Below are 21,588 nucleotides of genomic sequence, written 5' to 3'. Positions count from 1 at the left end.
TTGAATTTTATAGGAGGGGCTGCAGCCCGGCAGCCCATTAGGACGAGCCGCCACTGCTTCGTATTATTATTCAGACGAGCGGTAAAAAAGCGCCGGCGCTTCACTCATTACGCCACGCACTCGCTCGGCAGCCGGACGTGTTTGTTTTGACATTCGAAAATAACTACAAAATTTATCGGGGTATTGACTCAATTCTTCATACAGTGTCACAAACTGCCCTTTTAAGTATCTCAGTTCATTCAGAGGATGGACCCAGAATGCCTTTTGTTTTCTTTTTCGTCTTCTAGCAACACAAATCGCTATTGCTATTAATTTAGCAGAAACCATTTCCACGTCTTACTGAAGCGAGAAACGAAACAAGAGTGATTTTAAAGCGTTCGTATGAACAATCGGTTCGGTGATTACTGGTCACAAATTACTCGTCACAAAGTCACTAAAATCTCTATAACGGAACATCTGGCAGCCGAAAAGTCCATCATACTAGCGATAACTATCATAGTAACGAGAACTTGAGTGCCAAATATTGTGTATTCGCGATTTTCATGGCAAAAATTGTCTTTGTGACCACCCCAATGTGACGAATAGTCCAATTACCGAACAATCATATCAAGAACGTTATAAAAGCGCCAACGCCGAGTTTTAACGCAACGTTTTTTAAAGTCTCGTGCGAATTAAGCCTTAAACTTTGAAACTTTTTGACAACAAAATCTCGATTAGCATTAGAAAACCCTCTTTCTTTAACGAAGTCAACTATTTTTTTATAAGCTTACTCTTTCAGATTTTTCATTTTATATTCCTCGGACTTAATTTTCCAGAGGCACGGAAAATACTGGTACATTAAAAGTAATTCCACAATCAATTATTTACTCCACGTGCGTAAGTCCGCCATCATGTAACAAAAGCGCGCCCGAAAGAATTTTCTGTGTAAAGACAACGTCGAACCACACGATTGCGCGCAGGACTGCTGAGTTTATCGCGCGGTTTATCCCTTCCCGGTCCAAGATCTTTACACGCGCACGATTAGCTGTTTCACGTGCGATAGAACGACTGTGTAAAGGGGGCTATTGGCCTCACTCAGTGACAAAAACTTTCTTCACAAAAAGATCAACCAATTTTAAAAGAGCTCATTACAGCATTTTTGTAACCAAAGTAATGTTTAGTTATCAACATAGAAGTAGAATACATAGAATGGTCATTGTTAACAAAAATATCGTCTAAAAGCGAGCCATCGAAGGGAGAAACGGAAAATCAGAAGAGAGACAAGAGAGAGAGAGAGAGAGAGAGAGAGAGAGAGAGAGAGAGAGAGAGAGAGAGACGAAGTTTAGCAAACAATGAACAAACTCTGCCGCGCAGAGTTTTTGTAGCAACATTTTTGGAGGCTAAGAGCGTTTCTATGCAATCTACTTCTATGGTTATCAAACAAAAAAAAATTCAACACTTTCCTAATTATCATAATATAATTCACAAAATTGAAAATAACCGTTTACACCCATCTAATAACAGAACGAAAACTGTTTTAAAATTGATTCCACATTTAAAAATTGCAATTCGCATCAAAACCTACATAAACAAATCACACGTTGGCAGCGCGAATGATGGTCGAGTTTGCTCGCGTTACGGCCGCCCTTCCCGCTGAGGCCCCGGTGAGTACAGATGGCCGATCGTGCGTTCGCCAAATCTATCCCCATCGTCTTTATTTGAACCGTGTGTTGTTTGATTGCAGTTGATTTCCGGAGACCGAATCAGCCGCCGCCAACATGTCCGACGTAGAGGTGTAAGTACAACCCCCAACACCCCTGACGACGCGGTACACATAACCTCACCCACCAACTGTCAACGTTCACGTTCTACATCTCCAATCTCATCAACAAACCACCCCCTGAGATCGTCTCCAAGCACTTTCACTCCTCATTATACTACAACTTTCATCCACCAGAATGCGTATATGTTCTTACGAATTAACCTATTCAAGACATTGTATTGCTCACATGCAGTTCATACCATCGATTCTTATGACTATGCATTGTAAGTAAATCAAATATATACCGACTCATATTGTACTCTTCAATATAATTATCAACCAACTTTTTCCCACAATTCATGCTCTAATAAACATTACAGACTACTCCATACATTTCAACACTAAAATTACACCAAATTTCACATGATGACACTTAACAGGCTCCCTCATCTGATCGAACCCAAAAATATATATGAAGATGAAGCCTAGTTATTCTGATGCAAAAAAAAATATATATATATATTCAATAAATTCATACCATTTCACTTACAAAGATGTAATCTTATTTTCAGTGAAGTGCCTTCGGCACCCGTCATAAGTGGAGGGCCAATGGATGTGAACACAGCCCTTCAAGAAGTATTGAAAACTGCCCTGATCCATGACGGACTCGTGCACGGACTCCACCAAGCCGCCAAGGCTTTGGACAAGTACGAACCATTCCACAACTTAAACCCATAAAACACCATAGCATAATGATGATCACATAGTTCAGCTGAATTAAGTTTTGATGACAATCGGATAAATGTCTTTCGTCCCTATCTGATGTTCTTCTAACGGGCAACCTTGACGCACATAATATGACCCGGAAATAATTATTTATTTGTAATATTTCAGACGACAAGCAGTACTCTGCGTGCTCGCCGACAACTGCGACGAGCCCATGTACAAAAAGCTCGTACAAGCTTTGTGTAACGAGCATCAGATCCCACTCGTAAAGGTATACAAATCTTCCGCATAGAAAATTCGCAATACTCATATATAAAACATTCACTCTCGTTTGGTCTGTTCTAGATCGAACGTGAGTGGAAATATCATATGGAAGTATCAATCCATGTGATTCCACGTATTGCATACACTATTTTGCACGTGTCATAGTACCATACGTAATCACCGTTGATCGTTTGGTCTCCCATTAGTGCTACATGTCCTCGTTACTTCTTGCGATTATTTTGAACTCGTTTAATAATAATCGTTGATTTTCAGGTCGACAACAACAAGAAATTAGGCGAATGGGCAGGACTTTGCAAAATCGACAAAGACGGCAAAGCGAGAAAGATCGTCGGATGCTCGTGTGTCGTCATTAAGGTATTATAAATAAAATTATACTAGCTCATTGAATACCATGGAATTTTATTATTTAAAAATACATTTATTTATTGTTTCAATTTCAGGACTTCGGAGAGGAAACACCAGCCCTCGATGTTCTTAATGAATACTTGAAGACATCGAGTTAAATTATATTTTATAGGTCTATTTCCATAAATATAATAAAAATAAGCAAAAAAAAACATTAAAACATCTTCATACTGTTTCATTTATGTCATCCTCAAATCTTAGCTTGATGTAAACTGATCGCACAACTTCTTGTGCTTCTCCCAATGTTTTACTTGACACTCCCTGTAAGTTAAAGTCGTATAATTGGATGTGAAAATTACAAATTATTACATTACCACACGTTTGTTTATCATACCTTCCACAATACCACTCATTTTTACATTTAGAGCATTTTTTAGCAGCCACTTCTTTACAATAAGCACAATTTGGGCCTCCATCATCCATATGCTCCAAGACTTCTGATGTATAAGATATACTCAATCTAAAAATAGTCAATTTTTATGAAAACTGGTTTTTCTGAGCAAAAAAGCTCATAAAAACGTGTCCTTTCTAAGAGATTGCTAAAATAGTCGGCTAATTTCTGCTCAAATTTAAATCACCATACACTACACTTACTTTTTTGCCAACTCGACCAGATCTTTCGTCTCCAACTGAAAATACTTCTCCAGTTGAGCTATTGCAATTGACTTTTCTTTCTTGGATACATTTTTCAACAAAACCGGTTTTATCTAAAATTTCATCAATATCCATTGTACCTAATACTTTCATATAAACCATATAAAGCATTTCTATAACAACCTGTGGTATGACTTCAATTAAAACTGGCTGACGCTTCGTTTGATTCATACTCGACACATTTGCCACACCCAGGTGTCCGAGGGATCGTTTCAATTCTCCGAGCACAGGAATCTGATCCATATGTGACTCGGTGATCCGATACAGCAACTTAAAAAGTTAATGCAAATGTAATCCATTTAAAATATAACTAATTGCATTACGTACAAGTCATGATGATACCTTGCACAGTTGACCTTTTCTGAATTCGTTCATGTCGTAATTATTACCGATCTCTGAATTCAAGACTAACTGCCACACAGCAAGCCAAGTTAGTGTTTCAACTCGGCACAACTTTTCTCCACCGTCTTCAACGTCCTTCCAATGACCCTCTTAAATCACATATGTATTAATTTAAAGAAAATTCAACACAATTAAAATACGTATTTTAGAATACCTGCATAGAATTGGTCATTTCCTCTGTGATCCTTCCGATGCCAAGGTTCTAACTGGAGCAGTTGGGCCATCAGTAAAAGTGTATCATGTTTACTGTACAATCTGGCTGTTGCTGATATGTGAATCTTGTCTAATATATTTGCCAAGCAGCTAAAACAATAATAAAATATAATATTGTATCTTTGAATTAGAATTCACATATTTATTCATTACCTGATAATGGTGATGCACCGTATTCCGATATCGAATTGAAGATCTCTACTTTGTCTGTTCAACTCTTCATATACTTCAGTACTCATTTGTGTTGATATTGGCTTCGGTTCCAAATATCCTGAACTAAGATATTAATTAAGAGACAATTTCTTTGTACTACTAAAAAGCTACATTTTAAATATACACTTACTTGACGAGACCCACAAGTCCCATTATCATTTCGATGGAGTAATCAATCAGATCTATTACTAACTCGGATATACTTTGGCAAGCTTCTTCGTCAAATATGGTCAGTTCCAGTAATCCGACTGCTACCGTTTCATGATACAACTTTAAAATAGTTTTTAGCGTCATTTATACAAGTAATTGAATTTATATAGGTTTTTCATTCCAAATTTACCCTTTTTCAATTCAAATTGACCTTTATTCATTTCAAACTGACCCTTTTTCATTGAAAAGGGATCAATTTGGAATGAAAAACCTGTAATACAGATAATGTTTTATCTTACTATGGCGTACAGCAAAAAAGTGTTGTTGATTTCTTTATTCATTTTCAAAATTAGAGGGAGAACTTTCTGTCGCCATATTGAAATGCAAATTGCTTCGTGAATTAAAATTGGAATCTATAATACGTCACGTTTGATTAATTTCTTATTGAGCATAATATATTTAATTTCAACATTCGAAACACACTTTTCCATTTGATACAATCGCATCTTTGGTTATCTCCTCTTGGTCAGTCACGGCTTCTAAAACGGCTTGTTGGTGAAGTTTTTGGAACCTTTGATGCCATTCTACCCAACTAAAATATTAAAAAAAAATCATCTATAAAAATGCTCCATAAAATATTAGTAAGAAACTTTTTAAAAGTTGCATAGGTGTGATATTTTTATATTAGCAAAGAGACAAGAAACAATTAATAAATTTGCAAAAATGCGTAATGATAAAAATTTATATACGCAGGACTTCCGAGTGTTTTTATGTCGGAAGCAGAAGCACAGGATACGATTAGTTCCAACTCTCCCGGCATCAACGCCTGCAAACCTTCCGAGGAATCCATTTTGATAGTAAATTGTTTGATATTGCTATGGTAATAAATGCATCCATTTCAAAATATTGATTATTACAATCAATGCATAACGCGAGAACTACCATGTCGTTATAAATTCGTATTAATCTATAGAGCAAATGAGAATTTATATTTTATCACAATTAAAAGCTATAGATGTACATACATTGAATTCGCGGCCGGGCTATAGTGAGTGGACGTGTTTGTGCGCGCTCTCGGTTATTACTAACGCCAGCTGTCTCTACACTTTAGAACCACTAATAGAAGCCAGGAATAACAACAAGGAGCTAGGAGGAGCTCTTGGTACATCGCAGCGTCCGTATCAACATTGTATTTCGTATCTAAAGGTGTACGCCGTTGTACTGCGAACGATATACGTATTGTTGCATTTACGTGATGGGCGATTGTTGTCGCATGTGGCGCGATCTTTTTTTCGATGCGATAAACCGTATCGAAAAGAGATTTGCTGCTTTGGAGTTGTTACTTCAAAGTTCAGCCTCAAGAGGCGATGTCCCTCATCTTTCTGTTTCCCCTGTTGCTAATGCAGCTACGGTGAACGGTGGCTCCAGTCAGAAGAAGAGGAAGAGGAAGGGACGCAAATCTGATGGTGCTACCAATCCTCCTTTTGTCCCCTCTGCACCTAGAGTCAATATGCGCCGCTTATCCCTGTCTCGGGACGGTGGAAAGTCTGTATACGGACTTTTGGCTGCCACACCATCGAATAAGCAACTACCACTACGTCGGCGGAATTTTGAAGTTGGGACGGCTGTTTCCAGTAGTATCACTGCAGCTAGAAGACTCATCCACATTCATGTATGGAAGCTCTCCTTGGATACTTCCTGCGATGCTGTACGAACTCATGTTCGAGCCATCTGTGGAGGCGTGGATGACATAGAGGTGTTATCACTAAAAGCACGTGGAGACTATGGATCTTTTAAGATCTCTGCCCCTGCTTCTGTGGCTGGCCTGCTTTTTTCTGCTGATTCTTGGCCTGCTGGGGTCCACTTCGGCAGATTTAGGGACTGGAGAAATAATACTAAGAGTAATATTAACTCTACTTCCACTACTAGTAACACTACCTCCTCTCCGTCTGTTTCTCAACTTAATCCATCGGTTGCTGTATCTCCAAACGTTACGTTTGCTGATGTTTGTTCCGGAGCTGCTGGGAGCATGACACCAACTGTTAATACTCTTTCGACTACAAATGCTAAGAGTGGTGATACAACTATGTCTACTGTCGCATCATCGACTATTTCATCTGTTCCTCAGTGTCGTGATTCTACAGTGACCGTATTGCCTTCTTCTTCTTCTTCCGTTTTATCTCCGCTGGCAAGTCTTGCGACTTCAAATCAGTCATTTCTTGTTCCAAAAAGACTCACGCGCCAGACTGAGAGATCGAAAAATATCAATCTACTACCAAAACGTACGCGGTCTCAGGACCAAGGTGGCCGCGTTTAATACGGCGATTTATTCTATTGTCGATGATATGGTGGAGTTAACTGAAACATGGTTAACGCCATCATTTTTTAATTCGGAGTTCTTTGATTCTTCGTGGACAGTGCATCGTCGGGACAGAGAGCAACGACGTGGTGGGGGTGTTTTATTTGCTTCTCGTGTCTGGTTGCGGTCTGTCAGGTTGAAGAACTTTGAAACTCCTTCTGGCGAGGACTTATGGGTGAGAGTTGATTTTGTATTTGCGAGAGTTTTTATTTGTGTTGTTTACATTCCGCCCGCTGCGAAAGACGATGTATATGAGTTATTGTTTGCAAATATGATGAATGTACGTGATTTCATAAATGAACGTGACATATTATTAATAATGGGTGATTTTAATATGCCTAGTGCCAATATTCATGTCCGCAATAAATTTAATTTTGTTATTTCCTATTGCGACCTAGTACAGGTTGGTTCACCCATTAGTCCAAGTAAGCTTGATATTATGTTGGTGAATGAATCCAATGTGTCAGCAACGATGATCCTATGCCCAAAAGGAACTGCGATCATCCCTGAGGACCTATATCATGATGCATTACAAATTGAGCTTCTGTTTTTGTCTTCTGTGAGACCTGTTTCAGCTTGTTCATCTGTTGGGATTCCTTCATCACGGTGGAATTTTGCTCGCGTTGATTCTGAATTGGTTTATAATGAGGTTCGTTCTATGGACTGGCGCCAAATGTACCTCATGAATACTGGTGATGCTGTTGAATTTTTGTATAACACACTATATAATATTTTTGACAGTTATGTTCCTCGGTTCATCAGTTATCCTAATTTAGAACTACATCGTCGGGTTTTTCCACCGTGGTTTGGGTCCAAACTTATAACTGATGTTCGTGCAAAATGGTTGTCTCATAGAAGATGGAAACGTAGCCAATCATTTCGTGACTATGAGAAATTTCGGATTCTTAGGAAGATCGTGAAACGTGGTGTGAGTGAGCGTTATACCCTCTATCTCAAAGAGATGGAGAGTGCTATCGCTAGTAATCCTCACCACTTTTTCAGATTTATTAAGAGTAAGCATATTTCACATGGCCTTGAGCATTCGTTCTCATTTAATAATAAAAGTTGTGTCGGTCCTGAGATCGCTAAAGCTTTTGCTAGTTTTTTTAGCTCTGTATTTGATCAGAGATCACCATCCCTTGATGCTAATTTGGCTTCCCAAATTGGTACTGAAGGTGTTATTATAGACATTCCGCGGGTCTCGCTTGGAGATGTTAGGATAGCAATTTTGAAGCTGAAAGGGTCTGTTGGGCCTGACGGTGTGCCCCCTGACGTATTAAAGGCATGCTGTAATTCGCTCTTAGAGCCTCTTCAGTTTATTTTTAACCTTATTCTGGATTCTGGTAATTATCCTGAAAAATGGAAATTATCTAGAGTCATTCCCATTCATAAAAGTGGCTCTAAAAATGAGGTTGAAAATTACAGACCTATTGCTATCATCTCGGCTATTCCCAAAATTTTCGATAATATCCTTCACCGTTTGATTCTTTTGCAGTTCAAAAGATTGTTGTGTGATGAGCAGCATGGTTTTTCACCATGTCGTTCCACTACCACTAATCTTGCCTGCTTTTCATATTATACCATGTCTAAAGTTGACCGTGGACAACAAGTTGATGTAGCCTACTTTGACTTTCGAAAAGCATTTGATCTTGTCAACAATGACGCTCTTATGATCAGATTAGCTGAAGTGGGCTTTTCTCCACGTCTTCTTAAACTCTTTGCTTCTTATCTTAGTGATAGGAAGCAATTTGTTAGATATGGTATTTATGAATCTCCTTCATTTTTTACGCGATCTGGTGTAACTCAGGGGTCCACCTTAGGCCCTTTACTATTTACAATAGTCATTAATAACCTCCCAAAAGTACTACGCAATGCTTCATGTCTCTTGTTTGCTGACGACGTTAAACTATTCTTTGCTGTTAAGGATGAGAGGCAAGCCTCTCTCCTTCAAGCTGATATTAACGCTGTTTTAGAGTTCAGTTCCAGTTTAGGGCTTGAACTGAATACTAGTAAATGTGCTATTATGAGTTATGGACGTGCGAATTCGCTCTATTGTCACGGATATTCCATTGGATCCGTATTGTTGAAGCGCGTGGAATCAATGGTCGACTTGGGTATCACTTTTGATCCTCAATTCACCTTTCACAACCACATCAAGACAATCGCTGACGTTTCCTTTCGTCGACTTGGATTTGTCTTGAGATATGCTAGATTATTCTCCAACCCCTTGTCTTCTCGCTTGCTTTTCAACTCGCTTGTTAGAAGTAAGCTAGAGTATAATGCAATTGTGTGGAATCCGCACGAAGCAAACTACTCTCTTATTATAGAAAAAGTGCAAAAAGCATTTCTTCGTTTTCTTTATAAGAAAGAGTATGGGTACTACCCATATCTCTATCCTACTCCTTTCCTTTTGGGCATGCTTGGGTATAATTCCCTTGAACTTCGGAGAAACTTCTCGTTAATTCGTTTCGTTCTCCAGCTATTGCGTGGTAATACGTCATGCCCGTTGTTGCTGGAACAGTTGGGACTTTATGTCCCTAATAATTATGTGCGTGGTAGACATCATCATTTAATGGTTGTACCTGCTGCTCGCACAGTTCTTTTTCGAATGGCTCCTATTCCAAGAGCTATTCGACTTCTCAATGAAATCGTTGCTGCTGTCCCTGAATGTGATATTTTCCACCTTGGGGAGCGTAGATTGTCGGATATTATCTTAACATATTTATCTGGTAACCTGCGCTCATCATTACTTTCTTAATTTGAATGTGATGAATGAGTGGAATCTTAATCTACTCTCTTCCATTTGGGCCTCGCTGTGATTTTATTTTTTATTCATATTTTGTTTTATTTTATTTTATTTTTTCTTTCTCTTTTGTACATTTTTATATACTATTTTAATTTTGATCAGTGTAAACAAAGAATGGGATTTATGGATTTTATTTTTAATTTTTACACTTTTGTTATTTTTTTTTTCTCTCTGAATGATGTATTATTTTCCTTTTGTTACTTTTTTGTAATTTTATTTTACCATGTTTTCTGCTTTTGCTTTTTTCCTTTATTTACAGTTTACTTATATATTTTTCAAATGTAGGCCATTGTGGCGCATTAGGTTCTTCCTGTAATGCCACAATGGTCCAAAACTATTAAATAAATAAATAAATAAATAAATAAATATATGAATACTAGTAGACCTGCATTTGTAACTCCAGGTCGATCGTTTCCTTTCAGTCTTTTTCATTGAAACGGTTCCTGTAAATTGACATTTCCTATCTAATCTCTCTTGCAAATCTCAAGTTATTCAGCATCTGGCGGTTTGCCAATTTCTATAAAAAAAAAATGCTGTAAAAATTTCTCCATAGATACCACTGTGGATGATGTTTGTATGAATTCGCATTTTATAAAAATGCTTGTATTAATTGCATTATTGCATTGTATCTGTATTAGTATTATAGGGCGGGTTAAATTCACGTCGGTGTCACCAGTTTTGGACCGTTTCCCGGCCTATGGAAATTCAGTTGAATTTTGAAGAGGATCTTTATTACTCGATTAATACAGGTGTATTTGTATGTACAGCGAAGTAGGTATTGGATTCGCTGGAACGAGCCAGGTCGAGTTCCTGAAGCTCACTGGCATCTGGGGACGATGCGCTGGTTTATAAAGGTGTTGCTTAAGCAACGTGTAGCTGGGCTGGTGAGATCGCGTTCTGGAAGATTACAACGGGGTTGAGGTCTTCCTTTGTGTTTTATGTTTGATGTCGGTCTCCGTGACGAGCCAGAATGTTAAATTACAGAAAACACAAATATCGGAAGCCAAAGATCGTTGAAAGATCAAAATAAAAGGGTGCATGGTAAACGGTACATACTCACTTAATTTGCGCGAGCAGGATACAACAGGAACAAGAGGAACAGGCTTTTCCTCCCGTATTAATGTGCGCGCGCAGAATACGGGAGGAAAAGCCTGTTCCTCTTGTTCCTGTTGTACCCTGCTCACGCAAATTAAGTGAGTATGTACCGTTTTTTTTTTTTTTGATAATTCGACTTAAGATCTTTCGATTTTCGATATTTGTGTTTTCTGTAATTTAACATTCTGGCTCGTCACGTAGACCCGTTTGATGCATAGTTGCGTAGCTCTTTGGGATTTCCCGTGTACTCGTGATTGCGTATCTGGAGCGAGTCGAATCGCCTTTATGGGTAAGCTGCACGAAGTATTTCGGCCACGGCTAACTTTCGTGTACGAGAACAGGACGCGATAATGTCATTTGTACAGATTAAGTTCGATGAGGGAAATAAGTGATATTATCGACCAAGTTTCGTATGGTACAAGTACAGTACATTAGTCGCTTTAGAATGATCCGTATAGGCGAGGCGAAATAAAATAAAATAAAATGATTCAGCCTTGTTTTATTATTTAATCATATATTGCAAAAATGATTTTTAAAAGTAAGATTTAAAAATAGATGGGCATAATATATATATATTAAAACATTTTAAATGCGTAAATGAAATAAAAAACAAATTTCACATGGCTACAAAAAATAAAACGACACTGGCGAACAGCGAAATAAGTCGGAAGCGACGTAAACGCGAACCGAGCGGCCTTTCCGTCAGCGCCGCGTGCCGCGTGGAACCGACGCAGGTAAGACGCAGCCCCCGTCGCCCCCGAGGAGCCCCCGAGCCCCTCCTTCCTCAACAACCATCACTTAACCGCCTCAAACTCATTCCACATCACCGGTGGCCCCCCGACGCCCACGCGCGCCCCCACCTCGCCCACCTCACGGCGGCTGTCATCGCACGCCGCAGCCCACGAGGGCTCAGCCCCGCGCCCCCGACTTCAATTTCGCCCCCTTTTCATTACAAGCTAACCATGTTTTACAACGACGCTCTGCGTCATCGCCCCCTTTGTGTTCACACATCGTCTGGTGTAACATAACCTATACGACTCGCGTGTGGCGGCCGTAAACTGACAACACTTCTCCATAACCTTCAAAAACCTGTCACTATTAAAAATAACGTTTATAATCAATTAAGTTTAATATTTTATTCTACAAATAGTTTTACTAGTACTTTTCTACCATTCGGTAATTTTAATACATGCTGTAATTAATGTCTTTAAATAAACCAATATTGAAAACAACGTGTGAATTATTTCAGCACCGTTAAAATGGTTGCAACCGCGGCAGAGAAGGCTCCTGCAGTGCCTAAAGCAGCAGGTAAGAAGGAAGTCAAGGATGGCAAGAAGCTCCCGGCTGTGCCAGAATCAGTTCTGAAGCACCGTAAACGAAGGGATACAAACAGAGCCAAGCTCGTTCAGGTAAATTTTCAACAATGAAAACTTCCTCATGTAAATATCTATAGCATCGTAACTTATTTGTACTTTTATATATATTTCAGTTGACCATTAAACGCCGTGTCAGCGCAGTAAAGAAACGAAAAGAAATCTTCAAGCGCGCCGAACGTTACGTCCGCGAATACAACCTTAAAGAACGCGAAGAAATCCGTTTGAAGAGACAAGCCCGTCGTAAGGGAAACTATTACATTCCCGATGAAGCTAAATTGGCCCTCGTAATCCGTATTAGGGGTATCAATCAACTAGCACCTAAGGTTTGCATTAAAACATTATTTCAAAAAATGTGTATTTTTAATATCGGACGATTATGATGATTACATAGTTCAGCTGAATCAAAGTATTGATGACAATTAGCATTATGTCTTTCGCTCCTATCTGACGTCACCGATCTACACAATGCATATTTGATTATTCCCGCTATTTCATATGTATGATTTTATTTATTTTTGTTTTATTACTACAGGTCCGTAAAGTACTCCAATTGTTCAGATTGCGCCAGATCAACAATGCAGTATTCGTACGACTCAACAAGGCTACTTTGAATATGCTCCGTATCTGCGAACCTTACATCACATGGGGTTATCCCAACTTGAAGACAGTTCGTGAGGTATTTTAAATTTCTGAATTCGTTCATATGATGCTTATATATATAATTTATAATGATGATTACATAGTTCAGCTGAATCAAAGTATTGATGACAATTAGCATTATGTCTTTCGCTCCTATCTGATGCCACAAAAATTATATAATTACATTTCTATTGCTGCGTATCTTGTGTTTAATTTCGGTCTTGTTGTTTTTAGATGATGTACAAGCGTGGTTTCGCCAAGGTCAACAACCAACGCATCCCCATCACCTCGAACACCATTGTCGAGAAGCAATTGAAGAGGTCGAACATCATCTGCGTTGAGGACCTCATCCACGAAATATTCACAGTGGGCAGTCGCTTCAAGTATGCCTCCAACTTCCTATGGCCGTTCAAACTCAACACACCTACTGGTGGATGGAGAAAGAAGACCACTCATTATGTAGAGGGCGGAGACTTTGGAAACAGGGAAGACAAAATCAATTCCCTCGTCAGAAAAATGGTTTAATTTAACAATGCGAAATACCTGTTTGTTATTTCTACATTATGTGATAAGGAAAAATATATAAAACAAAAAAAAAATTGAAATTGATTTTTATTTTAGTTTGAACCCCCTAACCTTATATAGTTTTTTCGTTGAGTATGTTTGAGGTCAGATTATTAGGATGTGTACATATATTTTATAGTAGAAGATTTAAACTAAGCAGTTCGTTTACAGCTTCTTAATGATCTGATTTGATTTTTAAGTATCAACTATGGTATGTACATATTTGTGAAAAAGAATATTTGGATCGAATAATTATAGAATATTTGGATCGATCGCTGACAGTGAACTAATTTTGAGTAATAACGTGCCGAGCTGAAATTTCGTCAAAATTGAACGAAGTAATTAAAATTTGAAATGACTTGAGCTAGAAAAGGAAAATATACTAAATATTTGCATTCAAAAATAAGTTTGCGCTTTAAAAACAGTAGTACATATAGTTGGAATATTTTTTGAGGAAAGTACGAATTTCACGATTCGGTGAGTATTCAGCGATATCGTACAAATCCTTTGAAGAAATGTAGGAGAACTCCCGCAGCGGGGAGCCAAGCACACAACGTGCCGTTCTTCCCTGTGTGATTTCGCCCTAATACGTACATATGTATGCATGTACTTTGACACTGAAATTCTCATTTTTTAAGTTGACCCTTGACCATTGTTTTATCTCGGTATTTCGTTAGCTATTTTTCGTAATATTACAAAGGTAAATGAAATACAGAAAAGCCGGTAAATGGGTTACATCCCACATGTGAATCGTTACCAGGATAACCGCCGCTACAAAAATCGCTCACGCGGTTATCCTGTCGCACGAAAACTGCCCAAATACTGCTCTAAACCAGAGCATCGTAACCTCTGCATATTCGCGGCACACATTGTTTACGACTCGTAGAGTTTGTCAGCTACATACATACATAGCCAGCAGTTTGGCTTAATGGTAGTGTATATATTTAGCACCACTGAGGTCGAAGGTCCGAGTCGTCGTCAAACTGCTGGTTAGGTTTGGGGGTTTTGTGACTCCAAATCGATCGTTTATCTATCAGAGTTTGCCAATTTTATCTGATCATTGTTGAAACGGTTCCTGAACATTGATATTAGATAATTTCCTGTTGTCACAAAATCTGTGTGTATAATTTGTAAAAATTATGCACAGTAATCTGAAATCTTTAGACATCTCTATAATTTCGTGTTTATTATTATATGTATAAAAATTGTAATAATAATTGTACACAAAAATCATGTATGATTATTATTTCTGTACTGATTAATTGTTATATGCTATGTATTCTGATTGTATATGTATTATTGTATTTCTGACCGTTATCGTACACTCGTCTGTAATGACGAGTGTATATTGATTGTAACAATAAAATAAAAATATGTACTTCATCGGCAGTCGCTAGTTATTCCGTATATGCATAGGGTCCCTATTAGTTATTGTTTTGTCCCTATGATAGGGACAAAACACTAACTAGCATCGGTTTTCTCCCTCACACGCGATCTCACTCGCACGCATTAGGCCGAAGTGCTGTTCGGGGAACACATATTACCGCGGTGCACAGGTTACGATGCTCTGCTCTAAACTGTCCAAGTTTACATAGTCTCAGGGTTCTAGGAATTCTACCGACCAGGTCAATTCGGGGGTCCATTGTTAGTCCCCGAATGCACATTAGACGGCGGATAATCCCCATAATGTTCCCACGTTACAATATTAAATAATTTTTTAAGAGTAATATAATAAGATAGAAACATTGAATAGGTTCAACAATATTTTATTAAACATAACAAAAACAATTCAATAAATTAGATTACACCGCTGAGAACATCTTGACACCTCGCACAAGGTTTGCTTTCATCGTCGGAAGTAAACCTTCTACATCTCTTACACAATTTCTTATCAACCTCTACAACACTTACGCTCCATTCATCTTCGAACACTTCTGCTTCAATGAGATCAACTCTAGACACATGCAAAACATCACAAAGGTCTCCGGCAACGGCTCTATCCGAATTCTGTACCAGCATAAACTTATCAAAAGTCTCTGGATTAGCTGTAACCACAGCAGCATACTCCAAAGTATTGCGACCTTGACCCAACTTGTTTACATCTCTCTTTATATCGAGCACCGTGTCCATCAATGACTCGACGTAGACCCTCTCCCAGATTGGCTTGACTTGATCTTGTGTCGTCTGAAAGAAGGGAACGTTGTCGACATTCAAAGCGTGATGACTCCAAGCCTCTTCAACGAGATGGGGGAGAATCGGTGCCAAGCTGCGAAACATCGACATTAGAATATGGTGTATGACTATCTGACTGCTCCGTCGTCTCGGCGAATCTTCGCCGTCACAATATAGCCTGTCTTTTACAGCGTGGCTGTAAATTCCAGAAACATGGTTAGACGAGAAGTATATTAAATCCGAGCAAATTCTGCTATAGTTCATCAAGTCGTAGTTCGCCTTGATTTCGGTCTCCGAAGCGTGCAAAAGATGCAACATGTACCAATCGAGGTAACCAGTCGGCTGGACTTCACCTAATATGCTCGGTTTGAGATCATATATACATCCGAGTAGGAATTTGAGGAGTAGTCTTAGCTTGATGACTTCAGAGTGACTTTCACTCAACATGTTTTTGCTCACTTCAACTCTTGTGTCCTGAGTTCCATGTCTAGCTACCCACCATCTAAATTATAAAAAAAAAGTATAAATCCATTATCTCTTTGAGTGCTGACGTATTTTCTGTTGAAAGCCCGCCACGTTGAACATTTCCAACTTGAACTATTTAGAAATCCAATAGAAAGCAAGTATAAAAATTGTAGTTAATCCAAACAAACCCTAGATAACTACTGCCGAGGATTTTAAGTTTTGTAAAGGTGTATTTAGACTCTCTAATATATCTTGCAACAATATAAAATTAACAAAAGAAGTCTATTAATGAATGTATTTTTCAAAAACTAGTTCCATCTTCATTGTTGTTAAAATGTAATGCTCACAATATAAATGCCAAGCCACAATCTAAAATACTCAGCAGTTGGGGATTTTCATCGGGAAATTCTGCTATGGTTATAAATTCAGAAATTCCGGTGCAAACCAGTCTTTATAAACGTTGACAAATAAACGACACGGATTACACGACCCATGTTCAATGCATTTTCTTTTCAATGCTACCTGAAAAGGCTTAGCGGGTAATATTCTTGTTTACTTTGTACATGCTCAAAATACAACACCTATCGGCGTTTTTCAGGCCCATGGACTTGTTGGCAAAACGCCGATCGGCGTTCAAAGGGTTAAAACGAACACTGACTTTACAATTGAATTACCTTAACGTATCAACACCATAAGCTGGATCTTTTTGTTGATTTTTTCCACCGGATATAATCGTCTCTGGACTGATGACGTTGCCTATAGATTTCGACATCTTAAGACCGTTCGAATCCACGGCAAAACCGTGCACATATATATTTCTGGAATAAAAATACAGAATAGTAACCGATTGATTTTCATATTCCCAATCAAGAATGTCGTGATTGAAGACTTACTTGTAAGGAGCGTTTCCTGTTAACGCTACACTGGTCACTAAGGACGATTGAAACCACCCGGTGAATTGATCCAAACCTTCTAAATAGACGTCGGCCGTTTTAGAATCGAGAACATTAGACCAGGACAATCCACTATCAAGCCAAATGTCCATTATATCCTGCAAGTTATACAGACAATCTGTAAATAGGCATCTGACAATTCTGATTGCAAATTCAGCATCGGTTAAATCAATACCTTTCCTTTAGTGAGTTGATCTACAGTGCAATTATTTTCCTTGAGTAACGACTCCGGAACAATTTCTTCCATTGAAGCTAACCACCAGCTATCAGTTCCATCTCGTTCAATTATTTTACAAATATTATCAATCAAATCCCTAAAACAAATCGACTATCATAAGCTACATATGTACAAACGTTTTTACATTATGATAATAATCAAATAAAATTTACGTATTTATCAATGGTTTGTCTTTTAAGTATACAACTGGAATAGGAGTACCCCATATTCTTTGCCTAGATATGCACCAATACGGTCTGGTTTGTAATTGTTTTACAAAATTGCGTTTGTAGTTATCACCATTGATTGCCGGTAGAATGTTCACATTTTCAAGTGCTGACTAAGTATATATATTAAAGTATGATAAAGTTAATTTATTAGTTATAAAGACGTTATTATTATTAACCCTTTTAATCCCACAGGGCCGATTTATTGGCCCCACTGGTATATGCGAAGAACCCCAGGGGCCTATTTATCGGCTCAAACTCTGTTTTCGAACTCATTTTGACGCTACATATTTTTTTATTTACTATCAGCGAACATTGTTAACTTTACAGCTATGTCTTTACTGCATATTGAACATCTCGAGACAACCAGATATCGGTTTTAAGTATTTTGTATGCCTGAAAAGGCATTCCGCAGCATTCTAGCAGCTTGAGTGATAAACAAAGTTTATTTTTAGAATTTTAGGCCTTCATATTTACAAATAACATTCAGCATTCAACATTCAAACTCAAAAATTATTGTTTTGATAGCTAAATTTATGTATTCATTCCTTTTTACATACTGTTTCACTTACGATTACTATTATTATTTTCATCCAGCAGAATAGGTTGGTATATAATGCTTTGAACAGGGTGGTCACGGGTTCAAATCCCATTGGTTTCTGCTGGCCAGACCTTGGATTTGTGACTCCAGGTCATCAGAGTTTACCAATTTATCTAATTTTCATTGAAACGGTTCCGACTAATTGGCAACCTTACTCATTTTCTCGCAAATCTAGATTTTTAGAAATATCGAATTTCGCTAAATTGTATAAAATGCTGGAAACGCTGGGGTTACCTGTGAGACCTTCCTGGTATACATTGAAAATAAATAAATAAATACTGAATTTGTTTAACAACCTATGAATATATAAAGATTACTTATACATTATGGAGATGAAAGCATAAAAAAATTAGTACCGAGAATTGAATATTAACCGAGACAAATAATAAAATAAAGGGTTCTAACTCACGGGACCGAAAGTGAAAAGGTCAAAAAAGCAAATATCGGAAGGCAAAGATCGAAAATCGAAAGATCAAAAAATAAGGGTGCATGGTAAATGGTACTACATATGTATACATATATAATATATATTAGTGGCATGCGGTGAAATTATCTCTCTTTTTGTCATACAGCCTTGTTTAATGTGCGCGCGCAGGATACAGGAGGAAAAGCCTGTTCCTCTTGTTCCTGTTGTATCCTGCTCGTGCAAATTAAGTGAGGATGTACGGCGGCGGGAGAGAAAGTTTTACCGCACACTCTAGATCGGTCACACGTGATCACCCGTCACACTAAAACTGGTCACGAGAAAACTGGTCACACCCTAAAATCGGTGACGAGAAAACTGGTTGATCGATTTTAGGATGTGACCAGTTTTAGTGTGACGGGTGATCACATGTGACCGATCTAGAGCGACCGGTCGTCCTGTGACCGGTTCACATTTGACTAGTAATCACCGAACCCCATTTTTCATATGTATGCATGGTAAACGAACATTTTCGACTTTTTCAGTCACCCAAAATAAAGACTACCCCTATTTTCGAAAAAAAATGCCTTGGGATTCTTCGCATGTACCTCGTAAAATAGCTTGGGATTAAAAGGGTTAAATAACTAACTAAAGTTTTGCTTCTGAGGGCATTTGTGTCGATGAACCATTGACTAGACGCTCTTAGTATTACTGGCTTTTTGGTCCTCCAATCCAACGGGTACGAGTGAATGAATGGACCGCTGAACAATATTTGACTTTGCAACGTTTCGACAATTTTATCTTGACCACTGCCCAAAGCCGACAATCCGTCCAACCAGTCGGCGAAGTTTTCAAAATTACCTTTTTCATTCACATAGCTTTCCTGCGAATTAAATTAGAATCATTTTCACGCTGAATGTATACGTATTATGTTAAATGGTTTGTGCATTTACAATTTTTATATTATTTTTCAAAGCTACTAAGAAGTCTTCAGGTCCGTGTGCGGGTGCCGTGTGTACTAGGCCTGTTCCCTTCTCGGAAGAAACGTGATCGGCTGAATAGAATGGTAGTGTTACGTTCTTTTTCAAAGGATGATAATACGTTGCCAGTGACAATACATTCCCTTAAATATAAACACAAATTAATCACACTAATATTTAAAGCATACATGTATGCAAAAGAATAGGCATACCTTGAAATGTATAGATTTCAGTGAAAGTTTTATTACAGACTTTTTCTAATTGGGATACAAGTGGTGTTGCTACAATAAGTACAGATTGATCAGAGGAATCTCTCAATAGACTATACTGTAAGTTTTCAGCGTAACAAATGGCTTGATTTCCAACTATAGACCAAGGTGTTGTACTCCAAATAACAGCGGAAAATGTATCACTTCAAATATATAATACAAGATGATTAAATTGTTTAACACATCTGGAACCATAAAGACTACTTGATAATAAACTCACTTTGGAGCTTTGTTTTTTAACTCTTCGGGAACTCGGTCTAGTTTGAGTGCTAAATATACTTGTGTACTTTTGTGGTTTTGATCGTATTCTAATTCAGCTTCAGCTAAAGCAGTTCTGTAAACGATTTTCATTGTATATCATATGCAATATTAATTTAAACATCACCATAGCTTATATAACATTACCCTGATGACGGAGACCAATACACTGGTTTAACATCTTTGTAAACCAATTTCTTTTCATACAACTCATAAAAGCGTCTCAATTGATGTTGTATGTATTTCCTATCAAATGTATAGTAACACTGATCATTCCAATCGGCCATCACACCCCACGATTCAAAAGCGCTCTTTTGCTTCTTGATCGTTTCCAAAGCGAAACTCCTCGCTATCTCCCTCAACTCGGTTGGTTTCAATGTTTTGGTATTCAACTTTTTGGAGTTTAATGCTTTCAATTCGATCGGCAAACCGTGGCAATCCCAGCCGGGTATATAATGAACTCTCTGACCATTCATTACGTGATTCCTATTTATAATATCTTTGATAATCTAAAAAATTTAGTTTAATAATATCATCATACTAGTGAAAACATATGATGAAACCAGTGTTATAAACCTTATTGATAGCGTGCCCCATGTGCGGTTCTCCATTTGCATACGGTGGCCCATCATGGAGTATAAAATCGGGTCCGTTTAAATATTCTCTTTGCCATTTGTATAATCCGGCGAAGGCAGATTTCTATGCAATACAATTTTATTTTATTATTTTTATGTTAGTATAATCATTGGTAGTTTAGTGTTCTTTGAGGTTACATTTTGCAAATGTGAATTACGGGGGGCGCGAGCTGGCATTTGACATCGGGGCACTAAGACGGAGCCCTTGGTAGGGAGCTCCGCCACTTTGGCCGCCCCCACAGTACCCGCGCATCTCGTACAATGCGACCCTGGTCTCCACCATCCCACCCGCTGTAACATATTTGACACTGACAGTTATCTAAGCATCACACATTATGGCCATCAACTTTAATATTTTTAATGTCAAAAAAAAAAATAGTTTAGTGATTAAATTTGTAATCATAGAAGTAGAATGCATAGAATCGCTCTCAGCCTCCAAAAATGTTGCTAAAAAAATTCTGTGAGGCAGAGTTTGTTCATTATTTGCTAAACTTCGTCTCTCCCTCTCTTGTCTCTTTTCTGACTTTCCGTCTCTCTCTTCGATGGCTCGCTTTTAGACGATACTTTTATTAACAATGACCATTCTATGCATTCTACCTCTATGTTTGTAATAGATTCAATCGTAATATAAAGTTTTTAAGCAGTTTAAACTGGAAATATTTCTATCAACTTCTTTGTATTTTGTAAATATAAAATCTTCAGTTTCCATTCAATTAACCCCGTCTTCACACAAATGTTTAGTTGAAGTAATTATGTTTGGTTTATTTATTTCCTATGTTT

At 38.0% G+C, this 21,588-nt stretch overlaps 3 protein-coding genes and 3 non-coding genes across 8 annotated transcripts; 5 read left to right on the top strand and 1 right to left on the bottom strand.

Annotated features, from left to right (window-relative positions):
* Nucleotides 1–1,575: 1,575 nt before the first annotated feature.
* Nucleotides 1,576–3,323, top strand: RpS12 (ribosomal protein S12). Of its 2 annotated transcripts, XM_077428105.1 has the most exons (6): nucleotides 1,576–1,643; nucleotides 1,724–1,774; nucleotides 2,314–2,448; nucleotides 2,636–2,738; nucleotides 3,005–3,106; nucleotides 3,193–3,323. In XM_077428105.1, the coding sequence occupies exons 2-6, from the start codon at nucleotides 1,758–1,760 to the stop codon at nucleotides 3,253–3,255; spliced, it is 420 nt and encodes a 139-aa protein (XP_077284231.1). In that variant the 5' UTR covers nucleotides 1,576–1,643; nucleotides 1,724–1,757; the 3' UTR covers nucleotides 3,256–3,323. The 2 variants fall into 2 exon arrangements, with proteins under 2 accessions (XP_077284231.1, XP_077284230.1); XM_077428104.1 differs by having other exon boundaries at nucleotides 1,612–1,774; nucleotides 3,193–3,300.
* LOC143910115 (small nucleolar RNA snR60/Z15/Z230/Z193/J17) lies at nucleotides 2,486–2,572 on the top strand. The gene has a single exon (XR_013260446.1). It is a non-coding gene; the product is annotated as a small nucleolar RNA snR60/Z15/Z230/Z193/J17 (small nucleolar RNA).
* LOC143909861 (isoleucine--tRNA ligase, mitochondrial-like) lies at nucleotides 3,137–21,130 on the bottom strand. Of its 2 annotated transcripts, XM_077428101.1 has the most exons (21): nucleotides 20,947–21,123; nucleotides 20,750–20,872; nucleotides 20,321–20,682; nucleotides 20,136–20,249; nucleotides 19,859–20,058; nucleotides 19,620–19,789; nucleotides 19,316–19,549; nucleotides 17,609–17,775; nucleotides 17,394–17,532; nucleotides 17,159–17,316; nucleotides 16,940–17,083; nucleotides 5,273–5,381; nucleotides 5,089–5,202; nucleotides 4,770–4,909; nucleotides 4,580–4,702; nucleotides 4,368–4,516; nucleotides 4,154–4,302; nucleotides 3,935–4,081; nucleotides 3,752–3,864; nucleotides 3,492–3,617; nucleotides 3,137–3,418 (listed from the first exon to the last, which is right to left on the bottom strand). In XM_077428101.1, exons 1-21 carry the CDS (start codon nucleotides 21,106–21,108, stop codon nucleotides 3,355–3,357), a joined length of 3,207 nt encoding a protein of 1,068 aa, XP_077284227.1. In that variant the 5' UTR covers nucleotides 21,109–21,123; the 3' UTR covers nucleotides 3,137–3,354. The 2 variants fall into 2 exon arrangements, with proteins under 2 accessions (XP_077284227.1, XP_077284228.1); XM_077428102.1 differs by lacking the exons at nucleotides 3,137–3,418; nucleotides 3,492–3,617; nucleotides 3,752–3,864; ... (5 more) ...; nucleotides 5,089–5,202; nucleotides 5,273–5,381 and adding an exon at nucleotides 15,376–16,302 and having other exon boundaries at nucleotides 20,947–21,130.
* Nucleotides 11,672–13,669, top strand: RpL7 (ribosomal protein L7). The gene is made up of 5 exons (XM_077428103.1): nucleotides 11,672–11,783; nucleotides 12,299–12,458; nucleotides 12,539–12,748; nucleotides 12,958–13,101; nucleotides 13,299–13,669. The coding sequence occupies exons 2-5, from the start codon at nucleotides 12,309–12,311 to the stop codon at nucleotides 13,587–13,589; spliced, it is 795 nt and encodes a 264-aa protein (XP_077284229.1). The 5' UTR covers nucleotides 11,672–11,783; nucleotides 12,299–12,308; the 3' UTR covers nucleotides 13,590–13,669.
* LOC143910113 (small nucleolar RNA snR60/Z15/Z230/Z193/J17) lies at nucleotides 12,791–12,881 on the top strand. The gene has a single exon (XR_013260444.1). It is a non-coding gene; the product is annotated as a small nucleolar RNA snR60/Z15/Z230/Z193/J17 (small nucleolar RNA).
* Nucleotides 13,146–13,233, top strand: LOC143910114 (small nucleolar RNA snR60/Z15/Z230/Z193/J17). The gene has a single exon (XR_013260445.1). It is a non-coding gene; the product is annotated as a small nucleolar RNA snR60/Z15/Z230/Z193/J17 (small nucleolar RNA).
* Nucleotides 21,131–21,588: the final 458 nt, after the last annotated feature.

The sequence above is a fragment of the Arctopsyche grandis genome, chromosome 3, assembly GCF_051622035.1.
Source record: "Arctopsyche grandis isolate Sample6627 chromosome 3, ASM5162203v2, whole genome shotgun sequence".
NCBI classification, from domain to species: domain Eukaryota; kingdom Metazoa; phylum Arthropoda; class Insecta; order Trichoptera; family Hydropsychidae; genus Arctopsyche; species Arctopsyche grandis.
Note: the sequence above shows the minus strand (reverse complement) of the source record. Positions and strands in the feature narration are given on the sequence as shown.

Bases quoted from the DNA above. Each gene is read 5' to 3' on its own strand.
- RpS12 (XM_077428105.1), top strand. The intron at 2,449-2,635 runs GTACGAACCATT...GTAATATTTCAG, and splicing joins GCCGCCAAGGCTTTGGACAA to ACGACAAGCAGTACTCTGCG. The intron at 3,107-3,192 runs GTATTATAAATA...TTTCAATTTCAG, and splicing joins GCTCGTGTGTCGTCATTAAG to GACTTCGGAGAGGAAACACC.
- LOC143909861 (XM_077428101.1), bottom strand. From the start codon at position 21,108: ATGTTACAGCGGGTGGGATGGTGGAGACCAGGGTCGCATTGTACGAGA. The intron at 20,683-20,749 runs GTTTATAACACT...TAAATTTTTTAG, and splicing joins TGGGGCACGCTATCAATAAG to ATTATCAAAGATATTATAAA. The intron at 5,203-5,272 runs GTGTGTTTCGAA...GACGTATTATAG, and splicing joins CGATTGTATCAAATGGAAAA to ATTCCAATTTTAATTCACGA.
- RpL7 (XM_077428103.1), top strand. From the start codon at position 12,309: ATGGTTGCAACCGCGGCAGAGAAGGCTCCTGCAGTGCCTAAAGCAGCA. The intron at 12,459-12,538 runs GTAAATTTTCAA...TATATATTTCAG, and splicing joins ACAGAGCCAAGCTCGTTCAG to TTGACCATTAAACGCCGTGT. The intron at 13,102-13,298 runs GTATTTTAAATT...TGTTGTTTTTAG, and splicing joins ACTTGAAGACAGTTCGTGAG to ATGATGTACAAGCGTGGTTT.